Source organism: Carcharhinus amblyrhynchos, chromosome 3, assembly GCF_965287045.1.
Source record: "Carcharhinus amblyrhynchos chromosome 3, sCarAmb.v2.hapA, whole genome shotgun sequence".
NCBI classification, from domain to species: domain Eukaryota; kingdom Metazoa; phylum Chordata; class Chondrichthyes; order Carcharhiniformes; family Carcharhinidae; genus Carcharhinus; species Carcharhinus amblyrhynchos.
In genome coordinates this window covers 100114980-100141311 of record NC_137326.1, presented here as the reverse complement: position 1 = coordinate 100141311, position 26332 = coordinate 100114980, and the positions used below count along the sequence as shown (strand labels likewise).

Here is a 26332-nt window from a genome sequence, read left to right as displayed (position 1 = left end):
CTGCATGGTAGGTTGTTGCATAAGGTTAAATCTCATGGGATCCAGGGTGAGGTAGCCAATTGGATACAAAATTGACTTGATGATAGAAGACAGAGAGTGCTTGTAGAGGGTTGTTTTTCAAACTGGAGGCCTGTGACCAGTGGTGTGCCTCAGCAACTGGTGTTGAGTCCACTGTCATTAGGCATTTATATTAATCATTTGGATAAGAATTTGGTAGGCATGGTTAGTAAGTTTGCAGATGACACCAAGATTGGTGGCATAGTAAACAGTGAAGAAAGTTATCTTGGATTGCAACAGGATCTTGATCAATTGACCCAGTGGGCTGACGAACAGCAGATGGAGTTTAATTTAGATAAATGCGAGGTGATGCATTTTGGTTGATCGAACCAGGGCAGGACTTACCCAGTTAATGGTAGGACACTGGGGAGAGTTATAGAACAAAATGGATCTAGGGGTACAGGTTCATAGCTCCTTGAATTTGGAGTCACAGATGGACAGAATGGTGAAGAAGGCATTTGGCATGCTTTGTTTCATTGGTCGGAACATTGAATATAGGAATTGGGATGTCTTGTTGAAGTTGCGCAGGATATTGATAAGGCCACACTTGGAATACTGTGTACAGTTTTGGTCACCCTATTATAGAAAGGATATTATTAAACTAGGATAAGTGCAGAAAAGATTTACTAAGATGCTACTGGGACTCGACGGTTGAGTTTAAGGAGAAGCTGGATAGACTGGGACTTTTTGCTCTGGAGCGTAGGAGGCTGAGGGATGATCTTATAGAGTTCTATAAAATATTGAGGGGCATAGGTCAGCTAGATAGTCAATATTTTTTCCCCAAGGCAGGGGAGTCTAAAACTAGAGGACATAGGTTTAAGGTGAGAGGGGAGAGATACAAAAGGGTCCAGGAATTAGTTTCACACAGAGGGTGGAGACTGTATGAAACAAGCTGCCAGAGTTAGTAGTAGAGGAGGGTACAATCTTGTCTTTTAAAAAGCGTTTAGACAGTTACATGGTAAGATGAGTATAGAGGGATATGGGCCAAGTGCAGGCAATTGGCACTAGCTTTGGGGTTAAAAAGGGGCAGCATGGACAAGTTGGGCTGAATGGCCTGTTTCCATGTTGTAAACCTCTATGACTTAGCAAGGTCGACAGTGTTGTGTTTGTTGTTGTTGATTCAAGTGCCTAGGTCAAAGCTGGATGGTCGGGTTTTATTCTTTGTGACTTTGAAGTGGTTTGACACAATTGGGTGGCTCACTAGGCCATCTCGGAAGGAATTTGAGACTTGTGAGTCTGGAGTCACATGTATACCAGGCCAGGTAAAAATGGCTGATTTCCTTCCCTAAAGGGAATTCGTGAACCAGATGGGATTTTACAACAATGACTACCTTTAATTCCTGAATTATTTAAATTATACCAGCTGCCATGGTGGGATTTGAATCCATTTTCTCAGAGCATTAGGTTAGGCCTCTGGATTACTAGTCCAGTGACATTATCACTATGCCATCACCTCCTCAGCAAAGCCACCATTTAGAATCCCTTCTACTCAAACTGAATGGCTTGCTGGGTCACTTCAGAGGGCAGTTAAGAGTAAACTCCATTGCACCACAAAGCAAGGATTTCTGGTTTAATTACATTCAGAATATATAATTACAAATGATATTCCCACTCCAAATTACCACTGTCCTAAGAAGGGATGTAGTCATTAAACTGTACATTATCCCTCTGTACGCTGACATCATGAGACTAAGAACCCATCCAGAGCCCAGAGCAGAGATTTGCTAAAGACCTGTCACTATGGAAACCACTAACACTCATGACATTACTCACATGAAATTTAGGTCAATCAAAATTATAATTTAAAAGTACATATATGTATTTCAATCATTATTTTATATTGAATAATTAACATAATATCTCAGTAGTAACACATATTATTTGATTTTATTCAAATGATAGTTTATTATTCTTCTTGAGGAGCTCTGGAATCTTAGATTTTTATACTCATTGAATAGACTGCTACCTAATTGACAAAGTCTTGGTTGGAAAATCATCAATGGATTAGGGGAGGCAGTGGTGCAGGTATTATTCCTGGACTGGTAATTCGAAGACTCAGGGCATGACCTGGGGACCCAGATTCAAATCCCACCATGGTAAAATTTATATTCGTTAAAAATCTGGAATTAAAATGAAATCATTGCAGTAAAAGCCCATCTGGTTGACTAGTATCCTTTAGGGAATGAAGTCTGCCATCCTGACTTGATCTGGCCTACATGTGACTCCAGATCCACAGCAATGTGGTTGACTCTCGTATGCCCTCTGAAATGGAGGGCAGTTAGGAATTGGCAATAAATACTGGCCCAGTCAGCAATGCCCACATCCCGTATGATGAGTTTTAAAAAATGTTATTGTGAATAGCCTGAATGTTGCAGCAATGGACTATCACATGAAAATCAACGTGCTTTTAACCAAAGTTATGAAGGATTCTCAGCATATAGATTAATAAATGAGGAACATTTGGTTCAGCTGAGACACAGCAGCATAAAGATTAGGGATGGCAGTTGTGCCCAGGAAACAAGAGCTAGAGTTACACTGAGATAATTGCATTTACTAGAAGGAAGTAGAATATTGACTGGTCAATTAGATGAGAACTGAAGAAAAGATTAGGGAGCAGTTTGATATGGTGTGCTGTACTGAAAAATGGGCTTTGAGGAAACAGGAGTCCTGGAATCAGTTTTGTAAGTTCTACAGAATATATATACAAACTAGTGCATTTGGAAATTTTGAGTTTGGAGATTCTTGGATAAAGTAAAATGGTTGGACATGGGAAGTAAAGAATTGACAACGATACCATATGCGCACAGTTTCATATAGAAGAATGTGTCAGTGCGGACTTGATGGGCTGAAGGGCCTCTTCTGTGCTGTATGATTCTATGAAAGCAAACTCATTGGATTGGGCATTTACTAAGAAGCGATGTGATTTTTATTATTAATTTGTGGAATGTGGGCTCATTTGGTAGACCAGCATTTATTGCTCATTCGTAATTGCCCTTGAAAACATGGTGGTGAGTTGCCTTCTTGAACCGCTGCAGTCGATGTGGTGTAAATACATCAGTGGTGTTAGACAGCGAGTCCCAGGATTTTGATCCAGTGACAGTGAAGGAACGGTGATATATCTCCAAGTGCTGAATGACTTGGAGGAGAACTTCTTGGTGGTGAATTTCCTGTGTATCTGCTGTCCTGTCCTTGCACCTTTAGATGGCAGTGCTCATGGGTTTGGAAGTGTTATCGAAGGAGCCTTGGTGAGTTCCTCTGGCACATCTTGTAGGCAGTATACACTGTTGCTATTGTGCATCAGTGGTAGAAGGAGTGAATATTTGTGGATGAGGTGCCAAACAGGCAGGTTGCTTTGTCCTAGATGGTGTCAAGTTTCTTGACTGTTGTTCCTTGAGAGTGGTGATAGAAAAAGACAAGAAGGGAAAGTGGTAGATTCTAGAAACCAGAAGAATTAGGAACATAGATACAGCCTCTTGAATTTGTTCTGCCTTCAGTGGGATCATAGATTATCTAAATCTTGCCTTGGCAATTTCACTTTATGCTTTTGGCTCGCAAAACTCTATCGATTTGAGATTTAGAATGATTAATTAATCTCTTGTCTACTTTTTTTATGGAAGAATGTTCCACACTATTACCACCCTTTTTGTGACAACGTATTTCCTAACTTCACTCCTGAACGTTTGGCTCTGATTTTATAGTTACGTACGTAGCCAGGTCTTCGTCTCGCCAATCTGTGGAAAATGTTTCTCACTACCTACTCCATCAATTCTTTTCAGGGCTCTGAAACCCTCAATCAAATAGCCCTTCAACATTTTATATTGCAAGGAATACCAGCCAAGTTAATGCAATCTTTCACAAATGAACGATGGAGCCTTGGTAAGATTCTGGTGAATCTGCACCACAGTGCATCCATGTTAATACACTTTTTCTAAGGCGCAAAGCCCAGAACTGATTTGATTTGATTTGATTTAATTTATTATTGCCATATGTATCAGGATATAGCGTAAAGTATTATTTCTTGCACACTATATGGGCAAAACATAGCGTTCGTACAGTACTTAGAGGCGAAGGAAAGAATAGGGTGCAGAATACAGTCTTACAGTTACAAGTAGTGAAAGATCAGCTTAGTATGTGGTAGGTCTGATGGCAGCAGGGAAAAAGCTGTTCTTGAGTCAGTTGGTGCATGATCTCAGACTTTTATATCTTTTTCTCAATGGAAGAAGCTGGAAGAGAGCATGTCCGGGGTGTGTGACATCCTTGATTATGCTGGCTGCATTCCTGAGGCAGCAGAAAGTGTAGATGGAGTCAATGGATGGGAGGCTGCTTTGTGTGATGGACCTGGCTAAGTTCTTTGTAATTTTTTACAGTCTTGGTCAGAGCAGGAACTATACCAAGCTGTGATACATCTGGGAAGATGTTGTACATCAAAGATTTACTTTGATTTATTAGTGTGATATATCCAGAAAGGTGTTGTAAATCAAAGATTGTATTGTCAACCTCTTTTTTTACTTAACAGTCGACTCTAATATACTAAAATTTGAAGATCATGAGATACATAAACTAGAAAAAGTTATTTGGCTGAATTTTAATCTATCCAGAACAACCATACTCCCCCATTGTATCTTATTGTTTCTTGCATGATTCAAGCTTTTTGTTTCCATCACTGTGGAAGCCTTTTCCAAGTGTTCACCATTCTGTGCAAAAGAACTTGCTGATATTACTTGTAAAGTTGTTTCTTATTAATTCAAAGCTGTATTCCTTATCCAACATTCACATTTCATAATTTAAAATAACTTTTTGGATTATCCTTTCCCATAGCATTTGCAATTTGGTATATTTCTACAAGGTCGCCTCCTTAGATGTCTTGGCCCCAACAATATTCAGCCCACTGTATTCTCTCAATTGTGGATCATATCCTTTAATGTTAATGGGAAACAGCAGTATTCCCAAAACTGAACCTGAGGTCACTGTGCACAATACTGCACTGCTGCACTCTGAAATTAACCCCCTAACCCCAATCTATTTTTTTCAAACCTCAGCAAATGTTTGCCCATATCCAAGTTTCATCCTGAATCCCCACACCTTTGAGTTTACCTAATAGTCTATCATGTGGAATATTGTGAAATGCTTTGTTGAAAGTCTAAATGCACCATGTTGCATGTTCTCATAAGATTATAGAATCTCTACAGTGCAGACGGAGGCCATTGGGCCCATCGAGTCTGCACCGACCCCCTAACAGAGCATCTTTCCCAGGCCCACCTACCACCCTATCCTCATAACCTCACTCATTTACCTTACTAATCCCCTAACCTACACATCTTGGGCCAAAAAGAGGCAATTTAGCATGGCTAATCCACCTAACCTGCACATAGAACCATAGAACATTACAGCACAGAAACAGGCCTTTTGGCCCTTCTTGGCTGTGCCAAACCATTTTTCTGCCTAGTCCCACTGACCTGCACCTGGACCATATCCTTCCAGACACCTCTCATCCATGTCCTTTTCCAAGTTTTTCTTAAATGTTAAAAGTGAGCCCGCATTTACCACTTAATCTGGCAGCTCATTCCAGACTCCCACCACTCTGTTTGAAGAAGCCCCCCCTAATATTCCCTTTAAACTTTTCCCCTTCACCCTTAACCCATGTCCCCTAGTTTTTTTCTCCCCTAGCTTCAGTGGAAAAAAGTCTGCTTGCATTCATTTTATCTATACCCATCATAATTTTATACACCTCTATCAAATCTCCCCTCATTCTTCTAGCTCCAGGGAATAAAGTCCTAACCTATTCAACCTTTCACTGTAACTCAGTTTCTCAAGTCCTGGCAACATCCTTGTAAACCTTCTCTGCAGTCTTTCAACCTTATTAATATCCTTCCTGTAATTAGGTGACCAAAACTACACACAATACTCTAAATTCGGCCTCACAAATGTCTTATACAGCCTCACCATAACATTCCAACTCTTATACTCAATACTGTGATTCATAAAGGCCAATGTTCCAAAAGCACTCTTTACGACCCTATCTACCTTTGACACCACTTATATGGAATTATTTATCAGTATTCCCAGATCCGTCTGTTGTGCTACACTGTTCAGTGTCCTAACATTTACCTTGTATGTTCCACCTTGATTTGTCCTTCCAAAATGCAATACCTCACACTTGTCCATTTGCCATTTTTCAGGAATTTTTCTAGCTGGTTCAAATCCCTCTGCAAGCTTTGAAAACCTTCCTCACTGTCCACTACACCTCCAACCTTTGTATCATCAGCAAATTTTCTGATCCAATTTACCACATTATCATCCAGATCATTGATATAGGTGACAAACAACAATGGACCCAGCACTGATCCCTGTGGCACACCACTAGTCATAGGCCTCCACTCAGAAGCAATCCTCCACTACCACTCACTGGCTTCTTCCATTGAGCTAATGTCCAATCTAATTTACATCCTCTCCATGTATGCCTAGTGACTGAATCTTCCTAACTAACCTCCCATGCGGGACCTTGTCAAAGGCTTTAATGAAGTCCATGTAGACAACATCTACTGCCTTCCCTTCATCTACTTTTCTGATAACCTCCTGGAAAAACTCTAAAAAGATTGGTTAAACATGGCCTACCATGCACAAAGCCATATTGACTCTCCATAATAAGTCCCTGTCTATCCAAGTATTTGGTAGATCCTATATCTTAGTACTCCTTCCAATAATTTACCTATTACTGATGTCAAGCTTACTAGCCAATAGTTTCCCAGATTACTTTTTGAGCCTTTTTTAAATAACGGAACAACATGAGCTATCCTCCAATCATCCAGCACCTCACCCGTGGATACCGACATTTTAAATATATCTGCCAGGACCCCTGCAATTTCAATACTAGTTTCTTTCAAGGTCCAGGGAATACCCTGTCCAGTCCTGGGGATTTATCTACTCTGATTTGCCTCAAGACAGCAAGCACCTCCTCCCCTTTAATCTATGTAGGTTCCATGACCTCCCTATTTGTTTGCCTTATTCCCATAGACTCTATGCCAGTTTCCTTAGTAAATACGGATGCAAAAAAACCATTTAATATCTCCCCCATTTCTTTTGGTTCCATACAAAGCCGACCACTCTGATCTTCAAGAGGACCAATTTTATCCCTTACTATCCTTTTGTTCTTAATATATCTGTAGAACCTGTATACACCTAAGACTAAGAGGAAACTAGAGCATTTGAAAGAAACTCACACGGATACAAGGAGGAGAATATGTAAACCCCACACAGACAGTCACCCAAGGCTGGGATCAAACCTAGGTTCCTGGCATTGTGAGGCAACAGTGCTAACCATTGTACTGCAGCCACCCATCTTCAGGGATGTGATCACATTATTGCTGTCAACAGGTTCAAGCACTTCCATTTAACACTCAGTTTCACCAGTATCTGATGATTGGTGCTTGTATTAGGTCAGTGAGTGTGTACACATTATCAAGTGAAACACTACATGTAGGCATTCAGAGTCATGCTATGAGTTCATTGGCAAGTAAGTGCTATTTGTCTTTTTATTTCTACTCAAAGAATAAAAAAGCACAGCATCAGGATTCCCACATTTAGCATTAATGTCTGTCCTACCCATCTGAATACTGGAGTTAATGTGCCATAATACTCCCAAACACAATGCTTTTCTTTTCAAGTAAAAAATTTCTTCGTTCAGACTACAGAATTGACCTGATGTACATAGACTGTCACCAAGATCAGGTGACTGCAGCATCACACACTCAAACACAATCACCTAATTTTATATCATCAACTGTATTGATCAACCATTAACCTGCAACCAAAAGCCCATCATTCAATCGTATAGATACCATGTATGCTGGCCTCAAATTGCTTGGGTGTTGGTTTGTGACCTCTTGCATTATTTGGTTTTGACTCTCTGGCTTCCCTTATCATGGCAGCCATGAATAAACCAAGCAAATATAACATTCCCAGCTTTGAGAGGCACTATTTTCACATTTCCCCGGGGATAGCAAGTCTTCTTTTTGTGTTTACAAAATTTCAATCAGATACAACCTTGGCATTGGTACATATATTTACTCTCTGCCTTTGTGTGTCTAACGTTCATTTTTGCCTACTATCAGGATCCTATTAATTCTTTGCTAGCCTAAGTAGCTAATACAACTTAATTACCCTCATAGCCTAGCTTGTCCTCATGTGAATCAGCAATCGTCAAGACTAATTGCAACATGAGCTTGCTGGAATTAAAGGCACAATGACAATATGGATAGGAAATTGTCTCAGGTTTACAAGGAGAGAAGCAGTGAATGATTGCTGTTCTGACTGGATGGAAGCTGCATTCCTTAGGAGTTGATAATAGAATCATTCCTCTTTTTGATATGTATTAATGACATGGATATGGATATAATTTCAACATTTGCAAATAGCAACAAATGTAATAAACAATGAAGAAGGTAGTAAGAGACTTCAAGAGGATGTAAACAGACTGGTGGAAAAGGGCAGATACATGATCTGAAATTCAATGCAGGGAAGTGTGAAACATTTTGGCAGGGAGAATGTTAATAGGCAACATAAGCCAAACATCACAATTTTAACATGGTTGCAAAAACAGAAACCTAGGAGTGTACGTTCACAAAACTTTGGACATGGCAGGACAAGTTGAGAAGGATGTTAAAAAAGAATATGGGACTTTTTACTTTATTAATAGAGGCATCAATTACAAAAACACAGAAGTTACACTAAACCTTCATAAAACCCTGATGAGTCCTCATCTGGGGTCATGTGTTTACTTCCAGGCATCATCTTTCAGGATGTCAAGATCTTAGAGAATGCGCAGAAGAGGTTTACTCAAATGCTATCAGGGATGAGGAAAATATGGAATGTGGAAAAGTGTGAGGTTAGGCACTTTGGAAGGATAGACTATTTTCTAAATGGGGAAACGCTTAGGAAATCAGAAACACAAAGGGACTTGGGAGTCCTTGTTCAAGATTCTGTTAAGGTTAATGTGCAGGTTTAGTCGGCAGTTAGGAGGGTAAATGCAATGTTAGCATTCATGCCGAGAGGTCTAGATACAAAAGTAGGGAGGTACTTTAGAGACCGTATGAGGCTCTGGTTAGACTCCATTGGAGTATTGTGAGCAGTATCTCAGGAAGGATGTGCTGGGCCTGGGAAAGTTCCAGAGGAGGTTCACAAGAATGATCCCTGGAATGAAGAGCTTGTCATATGAGGAACAGTTGAGGACTCTGGGTCTGTACTCATTGGAGTTTAGAAGGATGAGGGGGGATCTTATTGAAACTTACAGGATACTGTGAGGCCTGGATAGAGTGGATGTGGAGAGGATGTTTCCACTAATAGGAAAAACTAGAACTGGGGGCACAACATCAGACTAAAGGGACGATCCTTTAAAACTGAGATGAGGAGGAATTTCTTCTGCCAGAGAGTGGTCAATCTCTGGAGCTCTTTGCCTCAGAAGGGTGTGGAAGCCTGGTGTCTTTAAGACAGAAGTAGATAGGTTCTTGATTAACAAGGGAATCAAGGGTTATGGGGAAAAGGCAGGAAAATGGGGATGAGAAAAATATCAGCCATAATTGAATGGCAGACCAAACTCGATGGACCAAGTGGTCTAACTCTTCTCCTATGTCTTATGAGGGACTTCAGTTATGGTGGAGAGACTGGATCAGCTGAGGTTGCCCTTATTAGAGCAGAGGATGTTCAGAAATTAATGATAGAATCAATCATAGAATCCCTACGGTGCAGAAGGATGCCATTCAGCCCACACTGACAACAGTCCCACCCAGGCCCTATCCCCGTAACCCCACATATTTATCCTGCTAACCCCCTGCCACGAAGGGGCAATTTATCAATTTATCATGGCCAATCAACCTAACCCACACATTTCTGCAGTGTGGGAGGAAACCTATGCAGGCATGGGGAGAACTCCACACCAACAGTGACCAAAGGCTAGAATTGAACCCGGATCCCTGGTACTGTGAGGCAGCAGTGCTAAACACTGTGCCACTATGCTGCCCAGGTGAATCATGGATGACTTTGATTGAGTAAACGAGGAGGAACCAGTGACAGAAAGGCTAATAAGCAGAGAATACAGATTTATGATGTTTGGCAAACGAACCAAAGGCAACATGAGAAAACTGTTTTTTTAGACAAATGAGTTGTGATGTGGAAGGCAAGCTCCTTTTACAAATGAAGGGGGATATACAGAGCTATGGGGGAAGAGTGGGGGTAATTGGAGTGCTCTGGCGAGGAACCAGTTTGAGCTCGATGGGGCGTAAGACCTGATTGAGGGCTGAAGCCCTTCGCAGGGAGTTCCCCTCCCCTCCCGCAGTCTAGGTTGTGCCTTCATTGCAAATTGATACGGTCGAGTAGCAAAGTGCTAATGCCCGCACACCAGGAGCCCAGAGCAGACCTTTCCAATAACGATGCAATCTGTGAAAGGATCCTGACATACATCAGCTTGCTGTTTGTTTCCCAGCGCCTGAGGTCCGATAATAATAACAGGCAGTCGAACGCCTAAGGGAATCCTCTTTGGTGGGCGATTATTCTAAACAACTGCTGTGCCCTGCGATTGTACCCTCGGAGTTTTGAGTGCGAGCTTAATTTGTTGTGTGTGAGTGTTTCACAACTTATCCGCTCGGCAGTTAAAGAGTGTGTCAAGAATGCATGCATCCTACTGGTGCCGGGGAGAGGAGAAAAATGTGAGATAGCAGCTGGGGGGCTTGGCCAGGACGGAGGAGGAGCTGCTGCTTCGTAATGTGTAACAATCTGTAAGGCAACCAAAGGGAAATTCGAGCTGCAGAACCTTCCAAGTGCTGAGTTTTTTAAAGAGTTAAAATCACTGCAGATTTGGCGGAAGGAGGGAACTGTAAAGTGGGGGGAAAAGCTTAATGCTGTATGAAAAGCTTTCAACATTTTGTATGGGCACTGTGTCATCCGCTGCCTCGCATCAATCTTCGCTTCATTCACTGGCACTTATCTGGAAGCATTCGAGTACCTGTGATGCGATGTTTTGCTAATTGCTGTCTCTCTGGATTAAACCAACAGCTCTCTTTGCTGCTCCGCAAGTGTTGTAGACTAGTGCAAAAGCAGCTGGGTTTGTTGACTTGTGGTTAGCATTTTCGTTCGGCACCGTTAACAAAACAAAAAAAAATGCAAGTCTCAATCGCTTGCACCGATCATAATTTGAAGACAAGGAGTAACGAGGACAGGCACAAGCAGAACCCCAGCAGCCCGAAATTAGGGAATGGGGCCCGTGCAAAATTTCGGACGGTTGCTATCATTGCCCGGAGTCTGGGACACTTCATACCTCAACACCACATCTCTCTGAAGGAGTCAACAGCAAAGCAGACAGGGATGAAATATAGGTATGAGAAATATTCTTGTTTCGCTCAGCACTTTACAGGTTTGTTCCATTGCCTATTCCAGGGAATGATTTCGCAGCTAAAGCAATAACGTTATTTGTACTGATCTGTGGAGTATAATGTACTGCCCAGCATATTCAAAGGCAATTATGTTAATCATAGCCTTTGATCGCAGATCCAATAAAGTAAATGAGACTTTGTGCATTAAATTAATTACTGCTCTGCTAAAGGCTTCAAAGTGTTTCTATTCAGTGCAAGAGGTTTGGATACAATATTGAAGGTTATGTGTTCTTAATATTTCACAGATTCAATACTTTGTAGAATGAATGAATTTTGATGTATTACTATTTTAACAAAGTGGTAGGATTTTTGAAGGCTTTCACTTTCAGGAACCATTTCCCATATATATATATGCTATTCTCCTCTAAGTACTGAATGCTCAATATTAAAGTATTACATGTATATTGCTAAAGAGTAGTAAACAAACATCAATCTTCAGCAATAAAAAATGCTGCAACTATGTAAAAATGTTACCCGTGAATGAGAGGGTGTGCGGCTTTCTGTGCTGGGATCACAGTCATGTAGGAATTCGGTGTGCGTTAGTCTGACCACTAAATATGAGTTTTTTTTTGTTTTGAATGAACTATTCCAGCAATATATTTTACAATAGTATTGAAGCACACATATTAGATTAATAGAAATATCCTAAATTTTAATGTAGTATGTAACACAGCAGACAAATCCAGTGGCGTTTTCTGTTATAATTCCTTTAATAAATATTTTGTTTGATTACTTCCAGCATAACAATAAATTCCATGTTGCGATGTGTGTTAACATTCTGTTTAGTTTTCTTTCAGAAACACACTTGTATAAAACTTGAAGGTGGAAAATCAGAGTTGGTACAACTCAGAAGGATAGAAAACCACCTTGAAGTAGTGTAGTCAGATCTTGTACACCAAAATTAATCAGAATGAAGACGTAAGTCTTGCAGAAATTTTTATGTGTTCATGGAACAAATTCACATTTTTACATAGGTTTAAATGGCTCACTTCCTTTAGACAAAACTGCTTCAGAAGCAGATTATTATTAAAAAGTAGGCCAATTGCATACCAACAAACTATAGCAGCAACTTCAGTAACCGGTGCCTGAGGAGATGCTAAATATTACATTAAAATGTTCACACAGTAAACTCTGTAAAGGCTTATTCGTAAAATCAGGGACTAATTTTCTAGCCAGTCTCTACCTTTTATCATTTGAGCCACTGATTTAATTCCTGAATATTTAAAATTCTGTTTTTTATGTTTTGGGATTCAGTGATGTTTCTGATGTTTTGGAATCATATTCCATGATTGCATTTATTTATAATTATAACATTTCATGTCAGTGATAGATCAGCCAAAGAATGGTGAACCTGTGGAACTCTTTGCCCCAGAAGGCTGTGGAGGCCAGGTCATTGAGTGTCTTTAAGACAGAGGTAGATAGGTACTTGATTAATAAGGGGAAAAGACAGGAGAATGGGGATGAGAAAAATATCGGCCATGACTGAATGACAGAGTAGACTTGATGAGCCAAGTGGCCTAATTCTGCTCTTATATTTTATGGTCTTGTAGTTTTTGTCTTGTCTCAAAATACCCTTCCCCTGTTATCTCCAAACTACATGACCATCACTCCCAGAATTTTATGTCTGAATCCCTTCCAGTCTGCCTCTGCCTTTCTCAGTGTCTCTATTTAAAGTAACAACACTATCATTTTCACCATGATTGTCATGCTTTATCCCTCTCTTCCTCTCTGATTGCACCTCATGATTCTCCTCCAACATCTCCCTTCCAAACCTTTCCAAATGCAGTGAGCAATTCCTCAGGAATGCTTTGTCTTCTATTCATTGCAGGGTTATCCGACAAGTCCCTCCAAAATCTGTTTTCAGTGTCTGCCACAAACTTTTTCATCATCAGATGTTCCCCACCCACATTACTGTCCAAGGCTGAAATTATAAATTCTGCACAACATAAGAACATCGGAAATAGGAACAGAAGTAGGCGAATTCAGCTCTTTGAGCCCGCTATGCCATTCAGCCAGATCATGGCTGATCTCTCTCTCCCAGGTATCAAATCCACCTCCCCACCTTTTCCCCATATTCCCTTATCCCCTATTTTATTAGAAATATATCTATTTTCGTCTTAAAACCATTCAACGATTCAGACTCCACCCTGCTGTGGGGCAGCGAGTTCCACAAATTTACCATCTTTGCGAGAAATAGTTCCTCCTCATCTCAGTTTTAAATCCAGCACCTCTCAACCTATACCTGAGACCTCTTGTTCTAGATTGCCCCACAAGAGGAAACATTTGGTCTACATTTACCTTGTCAATAATTAAAAAAATTTAAATGCCTCAATCAGACCTCCTCGCATTCTTCTAAACTTCAAAGAGTCTCAGCCCAAACTGTTCAAATCTCACCTCATACGTCAACCCTTTCATTTCTTCAACAACCTTGAAATTCTGTTCAATCCTGAGCTTAATTTCAGGCTTTATATCTTTTAAGAAGGACTGCTTACTTCCAACTCCAATGTATTTCCGACTTCTATCCTTACCTTTGTCCCATCACTACTGATATCCACATGTATGCTTTTGTTACACTTAACTCAACCACCCCAAGACTCGCCTCCATTTCAAAATCGCACCTTGAGCGGCATGGCGGCACAGTGGTTAGCACTGCTGCCTCAAAGCTCCAGGGACCAGGGTTCAATTTGGACCTTGAGTGACTGTGTGGAGTTTGCAAGTTCTTCCCGTGACTGCATGGTTTTCCTTTAGGTGCTCCCATAGTCCAAAGATATGCAGGTTAGGTGGATTGGCCATGCTAAATTGCCTTTGTGTCCCAGGATGTGTATAGATAAGATTAATCATGATAAGTGTGTGTGGGATTACAGGGATAGGCCGGGGAGAGGGCCTGGGGAAGGTACTCTTTCAAAGAGTGGGTGCATTCTATTCTATGAGGAAAGCTTTGCTGTGCATATCCCATGCTACATTAGATCCATTATCCTTGTCCTTGCTGACCTACATTGGTTCCCCATCCCCTCTACATTAAATTTAATTTCATCCTAGTTTTTAAATATGTCTCCAATCTTTTTTTTCATCTCCTCTAGTTTTATATTTTCTTTGTAAAATTCCATCATAGAAACACAGAATTGGTGCAGTGCAGAAGGGGGACATCCAGCCTATCGTACCTGCAATGGCTCTATTATTCATCTAATGCCATTCTCCAGCTTTCTCCCCATAACTCTATACATTTTTCCTCTTCAAATGGCAGTCTAATTCCCTTTTGATTGCCTCAATTGAACCTACCTTCACCATACTCTCAAACAGTGCACTCCAGACTGCAACCATTTGCTTGTCACCCCTTCAACCATCTTGGCCCTACTTTCTGGAATTCTCTCTGTGAACCTTTTTGCCACTTTGTTTTTGCAAACATTTTAAAACCCACCTTTTTGAACAAGACTTCAGTCACTTCTCTTAACTTCCTTTCTGCTGGATATCTGTTTTCTGCACTTATACTAGTAAAGTACTGTAGGATACCTTTTGTTGCTTTGTGTTGCCAGTGGGTGAGGCATTGTTGGAAAATTACCAACAATAAATTAAATTCAAATTTTATTACATTTTTATTGATTTGATGATTCTTTTAGGACATTTTGCCAGCATTTTGGGGCCCACATTCTGTAATTCCATTAATTCGTCAGTGAAAACCAGAGCTTGCTGAATTCATCATTTAGCATAATGATGTTTGTAAAGTAGGAGAAATATCCTTTGTAGAAGACTATTAAGAAGATTGCTTGAACTCTGACTGCCCAAGTGCACAAATAATGCCCAGCCTTGTTTAATCTTTTCAAGCTATTGCTTAAAAACCAAGAGCTATTATTCTATGCCATTTGGCATTCTGTAAAGAACAGCAATATCCTAGAACATTTTCAGCATCATGCACTGAAATTTTTGTGCATCACTTTTCACTATTAATGTTGAAAAAGTGACCATCCTTACTTGTGAACCTATGTATTCATTTCAACTGAGGAACTAAACTCACATTTTTGCATTTATTTCTATAATTAATCCCTTTGGCACTTAAAGTATGTGTTGATGTAAAGAGTTAAGTCAATTATGATATAACATAATCAAATTAACTGCCCCCTAACTTGCAATCCACTATTTGTAGCTTTCTTTAGTTTGAATTCGAAGTGTATTTCCCCAATCTGTTTAGCCCATTCAAATAGGTTACGTCAAATTTGTAGTGTTAAACATCTTGTACTAATTAGTGTACGACTTGTACTTAAGCATTTATCATTGTTCCTTTAATCTTTAAGAGCTAATAAGGATCTTTCTCATTTTATTACAAGGCAAAATATTCTGAACACTTCCATTCCTTTGTTGACTATCTATTATGAGGGCACTGTGTTAGTTGCATCCAACTTTAATAATCATGAATTATGAGGACAAGCCTGAATAGTTCTCTACTTCAGGTCCTAATAAATAATCAAGTAACTAATGACTGAAAAACTCTATTATATGACTAAGGTGTGATGTATAGATCATTGTGTAATAATGTGTAACATGACATAGTCAAGCCACTTTACTGGTCACTACTGAAGAGCATCTTGACCAGAATTGTATTTTTTGTATTTTATAAGAAGGACTTTTAGAGAAAAAACTCAAACAATCATTCTACTCTAATTAGGGGTTTAAACTTTTGGCTAGTTTCTTCATACCTGGGCTGATTATTGATTTTAAACTAATATTGATAAAGTGAAACTGTTCAAGTAGTATATGTGATGAATAACCTCACAAGCGTTTGAAGTGTAATGATATGTGCTATTAATATATTTTATGTTTGATGCAATCAGTTTGTTCGGGAAAACACACAGCTCAGATGCTGATGAAGCAGGATAATAGCTCATTTTAGCTAGGAATGTGCTATTTTGTAGAGTTAATGGGCTGGTATTTCAGACTGGGTATGCAGAGTCATGTGAGTTTTTGGTAAGTTTGATTGACAGGAATGTATAATGATGTTAATCATATCATTATAGGAGGAGCAAGGTCTGTAGCAAGGGTTCTGTGCTGGTTTTAGTTTCAGTTTCAAAGTGGAGTTCCTGATGGGAATTGCTTGAAGACAAAGGTCTTTGAAAGCTCCAAGACTATTAACAAAGATTAAAATAGGTATGCCTGTGTTTTACTAACTGTGTTTAAAGTCTATAAGAGCAATATTGTTTAATTGGAACTGATATAGTGATAAGTTAGAACATTGAATTTCTTCCTTTTCATTTTAAGAATTGTTCAACTGTTAAAGGGTAAACGAATTCATTTGCTACAGTTAAATTGTATTGATAAATAAAGTTTGTTTTGATAACATTTCCCTAGCTTGTCAGAAGAATCGTGCCTGGAGTAAAACATCTTGCCGTTATATTTATGCCAAAAAAAAAATGTTGGGGTCTAGTCTGGCTTCTTAATATACCTTGAGGTTCTGATTTGGCATCCTGAGAATGACAGGTTTATCCAAGACATCAGATTTATCCATTCATACCTTTCAGCATCAATCCAAATCAATATATAGATTCAAATTGTATCCATTGGAATATTATGTTACTATTGCTTTTGGATACAATGGACTTGATCTGTCTGTTTAAATAATAGTGTTACACAGAAGCACTCCTTTATTATTCTGTTGTATGTCATTTCAGGGTCGACATATTTAGCACATTACGTCATTAAGCTTCTTTTATGCTAATGTCAAGGCAAGTTAAATAAGTCTGTGATTTGCACAATATCTACACAGATTGCGATGGAAGGCATGGGCAAATATCCTGGTTGTGCAATTTTTTTCTAAAATGGATATGGGTACCCAGAATATTTTCTAATTTAATGCAGTGGCAGAACTTTACAATCATTTCTGATGACTAATGAAATAACTCATGGAACTGAAAATAAATCCTATTGATGTTTGAGAATTTTTTTCTAAATGTCACTATGTTAGGGAGCATCAGTGAAGTGTGGTTTATGTTTTTGCAGTGAGTGAGTGATCTTTGTGGAAGTAATTTTGATTACATTATTTAATAATAAATGTTTTTTTTCCATGTTTGGTCATCAATGTGTTTTTACTGTCATTCCTTTAATTTTCTGCTATAATTTTAAGGCATGTGGCATGATTTTGATGGCTGATGCATATTAATATGAGATGGTGCAGGAAAATAGCATAAACTGCTTCCAAAGTAGGGATTTAAAGCAAGCTCTGATTTCTTTCTGTTGTAGTTACGTGAAACTTATTGGGCAAGATTCTGTGAGTCCATTTGCCATATGTGCAAATTTAGTTTTGGCTGTGAAATCTCATGGGAGGACAACAACAGGATTTGAGCCAGTGACGTCTTGGGTTGAGACAGTCTCAGCTCCGTTCTCTCTTCCGATGGTTAAATAATCAGGTTCATGAAAGATTCAGAAAGGATGTGAACTTGATTACCATGGATTTACATATATTTAAATATTATGAAAAGGCTTATGCTGTGTTGTCCGGCTGTGTGGAATGCTCTCCCACTGGTGTGATATCATGGAAATGAAAACTAGTTGAGAAGATTATGCCAAACTGCAGAGGTGCCTCAAGATGTCAGAGCTCAAGGACCAATGCACTTGAGGTGGGCACTGTCAAGGGGTTATTCTCTTCTATTATGGCAGTTCCCCTTGTGTGTGGTGGAGGGGGAGAGGGATGCCACCAAGTACTATGTGTGTGTGTGTGTGTGTGTGTGTGTGTGTGTGTGTGTGTGGAGGGGGGGGAGAAAGAAAAAGCATTCCCTGATCCTTCTGTATTGAAGGAGAGGTGGCAGCCTGAGGCATAAGAGAGGGGTGCCTCCATACCATTTTTTGGAAAAATTCCATCCATTTGCGTTTATATTTTGTACTTTATCAATCGAAGATCACAAAGTTCTTCACATTGTGCATTAGTTTCTTGAAGCACAGTGAGTGTTACATGGAAAACAGCATCCCATCCACAAACATGCACTTCCTGCATCGCCGGTGCACAGTGACAGCAGTGTATACCATCGACAAGATGCACTGCAGAAATTCACCAAGGCCCAATTGACAACATCTTCCAAACCCACAACCATTACCATCCAGAAGGATAGGGACAGCAGACACACGGAAATGCCACCGTCTGGAAGTTCAACTCAAAGCCACTCACCATCACGACTAGGAAACATATCGCCATTCCAGCACTTGCTGGATCAAAACCCTGGAACTCATTCTCAAAGACATGGTGGGTGTATCTATACCACATGGATTGCAGCAGTTCAAGAAAGAAGCTCACCACACCATTCTCAAGGGCAATTTGGGATGGGCAATAAATGTTGGCCTAACCAGCAACGCCCACATCCCTTAAATGAATAAAGATAACTACTGAGCACATGGTGCATTCTACAAAACAACGCCTTCTAAATTTTTATTGTATGGGAGTAATTTTAGTCAGGAATAATCCTTTGGGATTTTTCACTACAATAGGCAGATAGAATTTTGGTTTAACATGATATCTGACAAAGCAGTACGCTTTGTCAATTGCATTGACTTGTTAGCTTAAATAGTACTTCAAACATGACATGAGGTTTATACCCAGAGGTGCAAGTGTTCAATCGTAAGTCAAATTTACCATGCAAGTGATTATTAGCAGTGTAATTATTTATTAGAAATTCTGCCATGCATTGTACTCCTCTGTGGCTAAAGTTGGCTTCCCACGTGGGATAAGTATAACTTGTTTAGAAATTTCTAATGATGCTAAGTCATTATGTAAAGGAGCTTTTTAGACACATGATACATAAAGGAGTCTTTTAGACACAATACATGAAGCATTCTCTTGATGATAAACATTTTCTCCTTAATATCTTGCATAACATTTTTCGGACAGACACTGTTGGACCCAAGATTTTGAACAGTTTATTCAGGAGAATGTCAAGAGCATCACTTTGAGGATTCTTCAGTAACTCCTGCTAAGGGCATCTGAACTGAAAAAACATAAGCTGAAAACAACAAGGGGTTTCAAGGCAAAAATGTTTTTAATCACATTCACATTATACTGCATTTGAAATGCTCACACCCATAGCATTTTGACAATCATACATAGTTGTTTTGTAGACAAAACAGATGTGAAAGTTAATTCTAACAAAAGTTTCAACTCATTTAATGAATCCAGGTTTCCAAAGAATTAACAGACACAATCTCCAGATATCAATTATGGTATAAGGCATCAAGAGTACAAGATACCCAAAATATTTAAAAGAAATGCATTATTTTCTTTTGGATCCTTACTGCTTGTGTTCCAAAGGTGATTGTCCATTTTCATAATGATTCATATTTGCTATTGCAGAGTGAAAATGCTGACAGTTGTGAAGTGTTGGTGCTTTCCATGGCCAAGTTCTGTAAGAGGCCATGTTTTCAGTTGCATTGGGGACATTGAAAAATATCTGTCTACCCTTGGTTTGAAAATTGACAATAGAATGATTTTTTTTTTCATATCATTGTCACTATAAGGGGTTCATTTTTTCTTTCACTTTGTTTGTTTCCAATGATCACTTCAGGAACAGTTTTCCTAACCAAAGTTTTCTTTTTAGAAAAATTATTACAGTCTAGATTTTATAGGTGTAACACAGCACAACTGTCAGCATTCATATCACTATTCTGTGAAAACAATGGAAAGTTCTGATGTCTTGACATGCAGAACTAATAGATTGCTGACTGTGATTTCCTGCTCCTTCACAGGGAGTGCTTTTAAAATCCTTGCAGAGGGAAATCAATTAGAAATCACTGAATTGACGTGAGCTTCCATTTTTTTTGTGCTCTGTTCTTGCTGCTAAAAAAAACCCCAAGAAGGTTATGCTTTGTTAAATAATGTGTAATTGAGTTTTAAATGAATGAGTTGGTCATAATCACAGCCAAACAACTTCCTTGGATCTGGAAGACAAATTTTACATTTGTGGAATGTCAAATTTCTTAATTTCATGATAACAATTACATAGGTTTTAAAATAATACAAGCTAATTTTAATTTAGAGATTGTTTTGACATCACTACTTCCACCTTAATCTTAAACATATGCTATGATCTATCTTCAGTCTCTGTAAACTAAGTAACAAGTAAAAGATTATCTGTACGTTTTACTTCCTGGTTTGCTGCTTAGCCTACCTGATGACATCACTGTAGCTGGATGCCAGAGATCCCTTTATTGCTGGCACTAAATAAATTCACATTAGTGAATTTACAGCCTATGCCACTGAGCTTGCTGGATCTTTGAGTTTAGCTTTCTTTCAGAGTGAAGGTGAGCACTGTCACATCCCTCCAGATATTGCAGTCAGCAATGAAGCCGATTCAAAAGAATGAACTTTTCCACTGTACTTTTTGTTACACATTTCAAGTTCCAGATGGTGAGTGAATTAGCAGCACGTTAATGAGGCCTCTCAGAGTGAAAACGGCTTGACAAAGTTACATTTATGAAATCTCCCAGGAATTCCCGAAAATAAAATTTCATATCAAAATGAGAACAATTGCATAGTGGTTATTTTACTGGACATGAATTCAAATCCCAACACTGCAGCCAAGAAATTTAAGTTAATTGTTTAATTAATTCTGGAATAAAAAGTGGATTAAAAGTGTGATATGTCATAATGTGAATACTTCTTCTTAACTATTTTTTCATAAAATAATAGGATCCCTACAGTTCAGAAGAATGCCATTCAGCCCATTAAGGTTGCACCAACAATAATTCGACCCCAGCCCTATCCCCATAATCTCATTGAATTTACCCTGCTAGCCCCCTGACACTAAGTGTCAATTTAGCATAGCCAATCAACATAACCTGCACAATTTTGGAATGTGGGAGGAAACCGGAGCACGTGGAGAAAACCCATGTGGGCACAGGGAGAACGTGCAAACTCCACACAGACAATGACCTGAGGCCAGAATTGAACCTGGGTCCCTGGCGCTGTGAGGCAGCACTGCTAGCCACTGTGCCACCCCATTTATAACAGCTTTTTAGGTGGTTAAGTGCATATAGTAGGGCATTTTTTTAAATCACTCTCTCAACCTGCATGACAAAGAAGGATGCATTCTATTATGAGTGGTCCCCCAATTTGTTATGATTCTGGGTGAGGTAGCCCCAAATTGTTATGTTCCTGGGTGAGGGTGGGTGAGCTTTATTCATCCTGCTCAGTTGGTCACAACATAGTTAATTTAAAAAGGATCCTTTCTCTCTTGGACACCTTTCCCCAGTCCAAATGTATTAATGCTTTAGAAGGAGCCAATTTTAACCTGACTTTCTTGAGTTAGAGAAAGGGTGAGTCTATCAGTAACCAAGATATGAGAAGAAAATAATAAAAACACAACATACGTTATAAATGAGAAGTAAGTCCAAAAATAAAAATTAAAATAATCTATCAGTCTTTGGGTTGTCTATGATGAGTAGATGTTGAAAGGTTATGGCCATTAAGTTGAGTGATTCCAGTATCACTGACTTTGGCAGTTGAGCAGTCCATTTGGAGATTTTTGGTTCTACGGTTTAGCTGAAAGAAGTTGTCTTAGATCCTTTTTTGACGGTGGCTTTGATGACTTCTGACTAATTCCAGCAATCAGAAAGCGAGGTTCTTTTATCCTGCAGCACAGGGTTACCTAGTTCTTTCAGCTATGACCTTCACACCACACACTAGCACAGTAGAACGAGAAGATTGGACTGGCATCCAAGGTTACAGTTCATTTTTAACCCATTTTCTCATGTATTCTTGGAAGGGGAAAAAACATAAACATGCGTTTCATCCAGAACTGCTTTCTTTGCTCTTGCATCATGTCCACAGTCTGGGGTATAACTCACAGGCTATGGCTTCAGCTGAGATAACTTAACTTCTATTAGCTCCACAAGAAATTACAGTTCAGTTCTTGTATTGAAGTGTTGCTGTCTGAAAAAGGTGCAGCATTCCATTCTCTCTGGACAAGTTGGTCAAGTGTAATCCATGTTTACTTTACAGTCTCTGCCAGTTTTTGCTTGTATGTCCTTTTCGTTTAGAAAAGCACATATCTTACTAAAAAATTCAATGGGTGGGATTTTCTCACCAAAGTCAATGGACCATTAAATAGTCTGGCACATTTTCCCTCCCATCCATTATGATTCTCACGGTGGGTGAGATGGGAAAATTCTGCCCAATATGTCCGTAAGTAATTTGGGGCTATGATCCGTTGTCATGACAATTCACACCCACTGAACTTGAGTATTCAGCCTGACAAGCCAAAATTCAAACCAGTTCTCTGGTCTTCACTTGCCAGAACTTGTTATGGTTTTTGAATCCTGTATCTTTTGACTCAAGTGCAATTGTGACACTTAAGCCAAAGCTTTGCTCCAGTTTACTCACTATGACAGCATTACAAATCACTCAGGGGTCAAACGAACTAAATGGATAGAAAATGCAGCAAACGTTTCTGGATGTTTTAATCACAGAAAGCGGCCAATGTGCCTGTTGGGCTAGGGACTTAATATCTACATTTTGGGGCATTCAATGATGCTTGAAGTTTATCCTGAGGTTGCAATTGTTCAATTCTTTAGTTTCCTCCCAAATTTATTTAACATTTTCTTGTGTTACAATTCTTTGAATATTCATAACTGTTTATTCATCAATTTGAATGTGAATTGGCACTCTGGAACAGAACTGATGGGACCACATGGGAGCCCGGTGTTTGAAGTGCAAGAAAATTTATGCGGTATTTTTTTGAAGTGTATTAGTTACAGATTCAGAAGAAACACAGCTTGAATCTGAGCGAGGGGCACAATGTCTGCCACTGCACTGCGGGACTGTGATTGGTGCTATTCATTAAGATTGTTTTTCTACAAGTATGGAATGTTTCCTGTTTGTGTCGTTAGTCCTTTCCTTTGCTGCATTTGGCAACAGCCTGCGCAAGAAATACCGTAAGAATTACTTGCTGAGAAAGCTGGAAGGTAAAGTTGGTCCAAATCAGTGGATTGCTACGTGGGATATATTAACAATAAAGGAGTATGCCTTTCAGCTCAATGCCCCTGTTCCAGCATTCGATATGATCAGGGCTGATCATCCACTTCAATACCTTTTTCACGAGATGGATATTTAGCTGGATAGTTACTTTGATATAGAAAATTCACAATTTCAATTATTTTCCTTTGGTTTATCATTTCTGACCACGGGCTATTTTCTTATGTTTGACTTCTCTGACCTCGGAATCAATATTGATTTATTCCAGCATGTTGATGAGTGAGAACACCAAGCGGAGCTGTTCAGTTTGGTCCTGCCAGTGCAACTGTTGCATAAAGATGAGGATTTCTAAAGATTGTGTAGAAAGGAATTAGGCAATGCATCAGTATTTAGTTGCCTGATGAATCAAAATTTGAATACTAAAAATTATGTAACTCTGTCTTGGATCAGAATCAATACTTATTTCTTCACTTTTGACTGCTGGAAGGACAAAATAGGGAGCTTCATGCACTGTTAGTCATTAACAATTTTATATTAAATATGTACTTTTTAAAGTATCCTTGCAGTTGATTTTTACCCAGATCAGGTGGTGATGCAGTTGAGAAACACATTTGCTACCTCGGTATTTCATCTTCCAGGCCTCATTAACAATTCATACGGCGATTTTCTGGTTGTAATTTTCAATCAGTCTGAAAAGAAATCAGTCTTTTCAGTTTTGGTGGAAACACAAGCTATGTTAGGCCCTCTCTTCAATACAGTGGTGCATTGAATAGAGAGGGTCTAGGCATCATCCATTTCCTCTCACATGCTGCCTAGATTCAATGGGAGGACTGTCAGGTAAATGCTAGTGTCCTTCTTGAAGCCAGCCCCAAAAGCATTCAGGCAAAACTCGTGCAAAATCAACTTTGTATTGTGTGCGGATGGCAGAAAAGCTTCTCCCATGCCAGGTCCTGTTTCCTCAACTTTCAAATGGCCAAATGTTACAGGGGACGACAAAGAAAATGCTTCAATGACCCTCTGAATCTCTCCTTGAAATACATTGACATCAGTGACCAGGGAGAGTTTGGTATAATTTTTCAAAATGGAATAGCTTGTCCATGAAGCTGCATTACACTTTGAGTCACAACATCGTAATGATGGGGTAGTGCAGCAACAGGGAAGTGAACAATTTCCAGGAACTGGCCTGAGAACTACAGGCCAGGCTGTGTGTGTGTGTGTGTGTGTGTGTGTGTGTGTGTGTGTGTGTGTGTGTGTGTGTGTGTGTGTGTGTGTGTGTGTGGGGAGGGGGGGGGTGGGTAGGTGGTGGTGGTAAATCTGTGAGAAGGCATTTTGAGAGAGAGGATCTATAGGCATTTAGAGATGCAAGGACTGATCAGGGACCGTCAGCATGGCTTTGAGAGTGGAAAATCATGTCTGACAAATTTGACGGAGTTTTTTGAAGGGGTAACCAAGAAGGTAGATGAGGGCAGTGCAGTTGATGTCCACAATGGCTTTAGCAAGGCCCTTGACAAGGTACCACATGGTAGGTTGTTGCATAAGGTTAAATCTCATGGGATTCAGGGTGAGGTATCTAAATGGATACAAAATTGGCTTCTTGACAGAAGGCAGAAGGTGGTTGTAGAGAGTTTTTCAAACTGGAGGCCTGTGACCAGTGGTGTGCCTCAGGGGTCAGTGCTGGGTCCACTGTTATTTGTCCTTTATGTTAATGATTTGGATGAGAATATAGGAGGCATGGTTGGTAAGTTTGCAGATGATAATAAGATTGGTAGCATAGTGGACAGTGAAGAACATTATCTCCAGTTGCAATGGGATCTTGATCAATTGGTCCAGTGGGCTGACAAATGGCTGATGAAGTATAATTTAGACAAATACAAGATGATGCATTTTGGTAAATTGAACTAGGGCATGACTTACTCAGTTAATTGTAGGGCGCTGGGGAGAGTTACAGAACAAAGAGATCTAGGGGTACATATTCAAAGCTGTTTGAAAGTGGAGTCACAGATGGACAGAGTGGTGGAGAAGGCATTTAGCATGCTTGGTTTCATCAGTCAAAACACTGATTACAGGAGTTGGAATGTCTTGTTGAAGTTGTACAAGACATTGGTAAGGCCACACTTGGAATGCTTTGTGCAATTCTGATCCCCTATTATAGAAAAGATATGATTGAACTAGACAGAGTGCAGAAAAGATTTACTTGGATGCGACCGGGACTTGATGGATTGAGTTATATGGAGAGGCTGGATAGACTGCGACTTATTTTTCTGGAGCGTAGGAGACTGAAGGGTGATCTTATAGAGGTCTATAAAATAATGAGGGGCACAGATCAGCTAGTTAGTCAATATCTTTTACCAAAGGTAGGGGAGTGTAAAACTAGAGGGCATAGGTTTAAGGTGAGAGGAGAGAGATACAAAAGTGTCCAGAGGGGCAATTTTTTCACACACAGGATGGTGAGCATCCAGAACAAGCCGCTAGAGGTAGGTACAATTTTCTCTTTTAAAAAGCATTTAGATAGTTACATGGGTAAGTTGGGTATAGAGGTATATGGGCCAAATGCGAACAATTGGAGTTGCCTTACAGGTTTTTTTAAAAAAAGGGCAGCATGGACAAGTTGGGCTGAAGGCCCTGTTTCCATGCTGTAAACCCCTATGGCTATGACTCTAAGGAAAGACAGGGAAGCAAATCCTGCACTCCAGATCACATATCTTGCAGAACATTTGGTGCTTGTGTTTGAAGATCCGTGTGTCAAAAACTGGCTGTTTAATCGCATGAAGATCATGGCAGAAACTCATGACTTTGTGTAGATGTTGTCAAATCGAGGGATGGCTAATGAACCTGTTGTCCTGCAGGTTAGTGGGAGTGATGAACTGTAGCCCCTAAGAAAGAGCAGCAATGGGTGCAACAGTAATGA

General features: G+C 39.6%; 1 protein-coding gene across 3 annotated transcripts in view; it reads left to right on the top strand.

Moving 5' to 3' along the window:
- Positions 1-26332, top strand: part of kcnab1a (potassium voltage-gated channel subfamily A regulatory beta subunit 1a) — a 328558-nt gene that overhangs the window by 81087 nt on the left and 221139 nt on the right. Inside the window, exon 1 of one of the 3 annotated variants that reach the window (XM_080185592.1) lies at positions 10607-11423. The exons of the other annotated variants lie outside the window; for them this stretch is intronic. Coding sequence (XP_080041718.1) covers positions 11209-11423 — 215 coding nt within the window. The 5' untranslated portion in view covers positions 10607-11208. Of the gene's footprint in view, positions 1-10606; positions 11424-26332 lie in introns of those variants that run through there. 3 annotated transcript variants of the gene reach the window in all.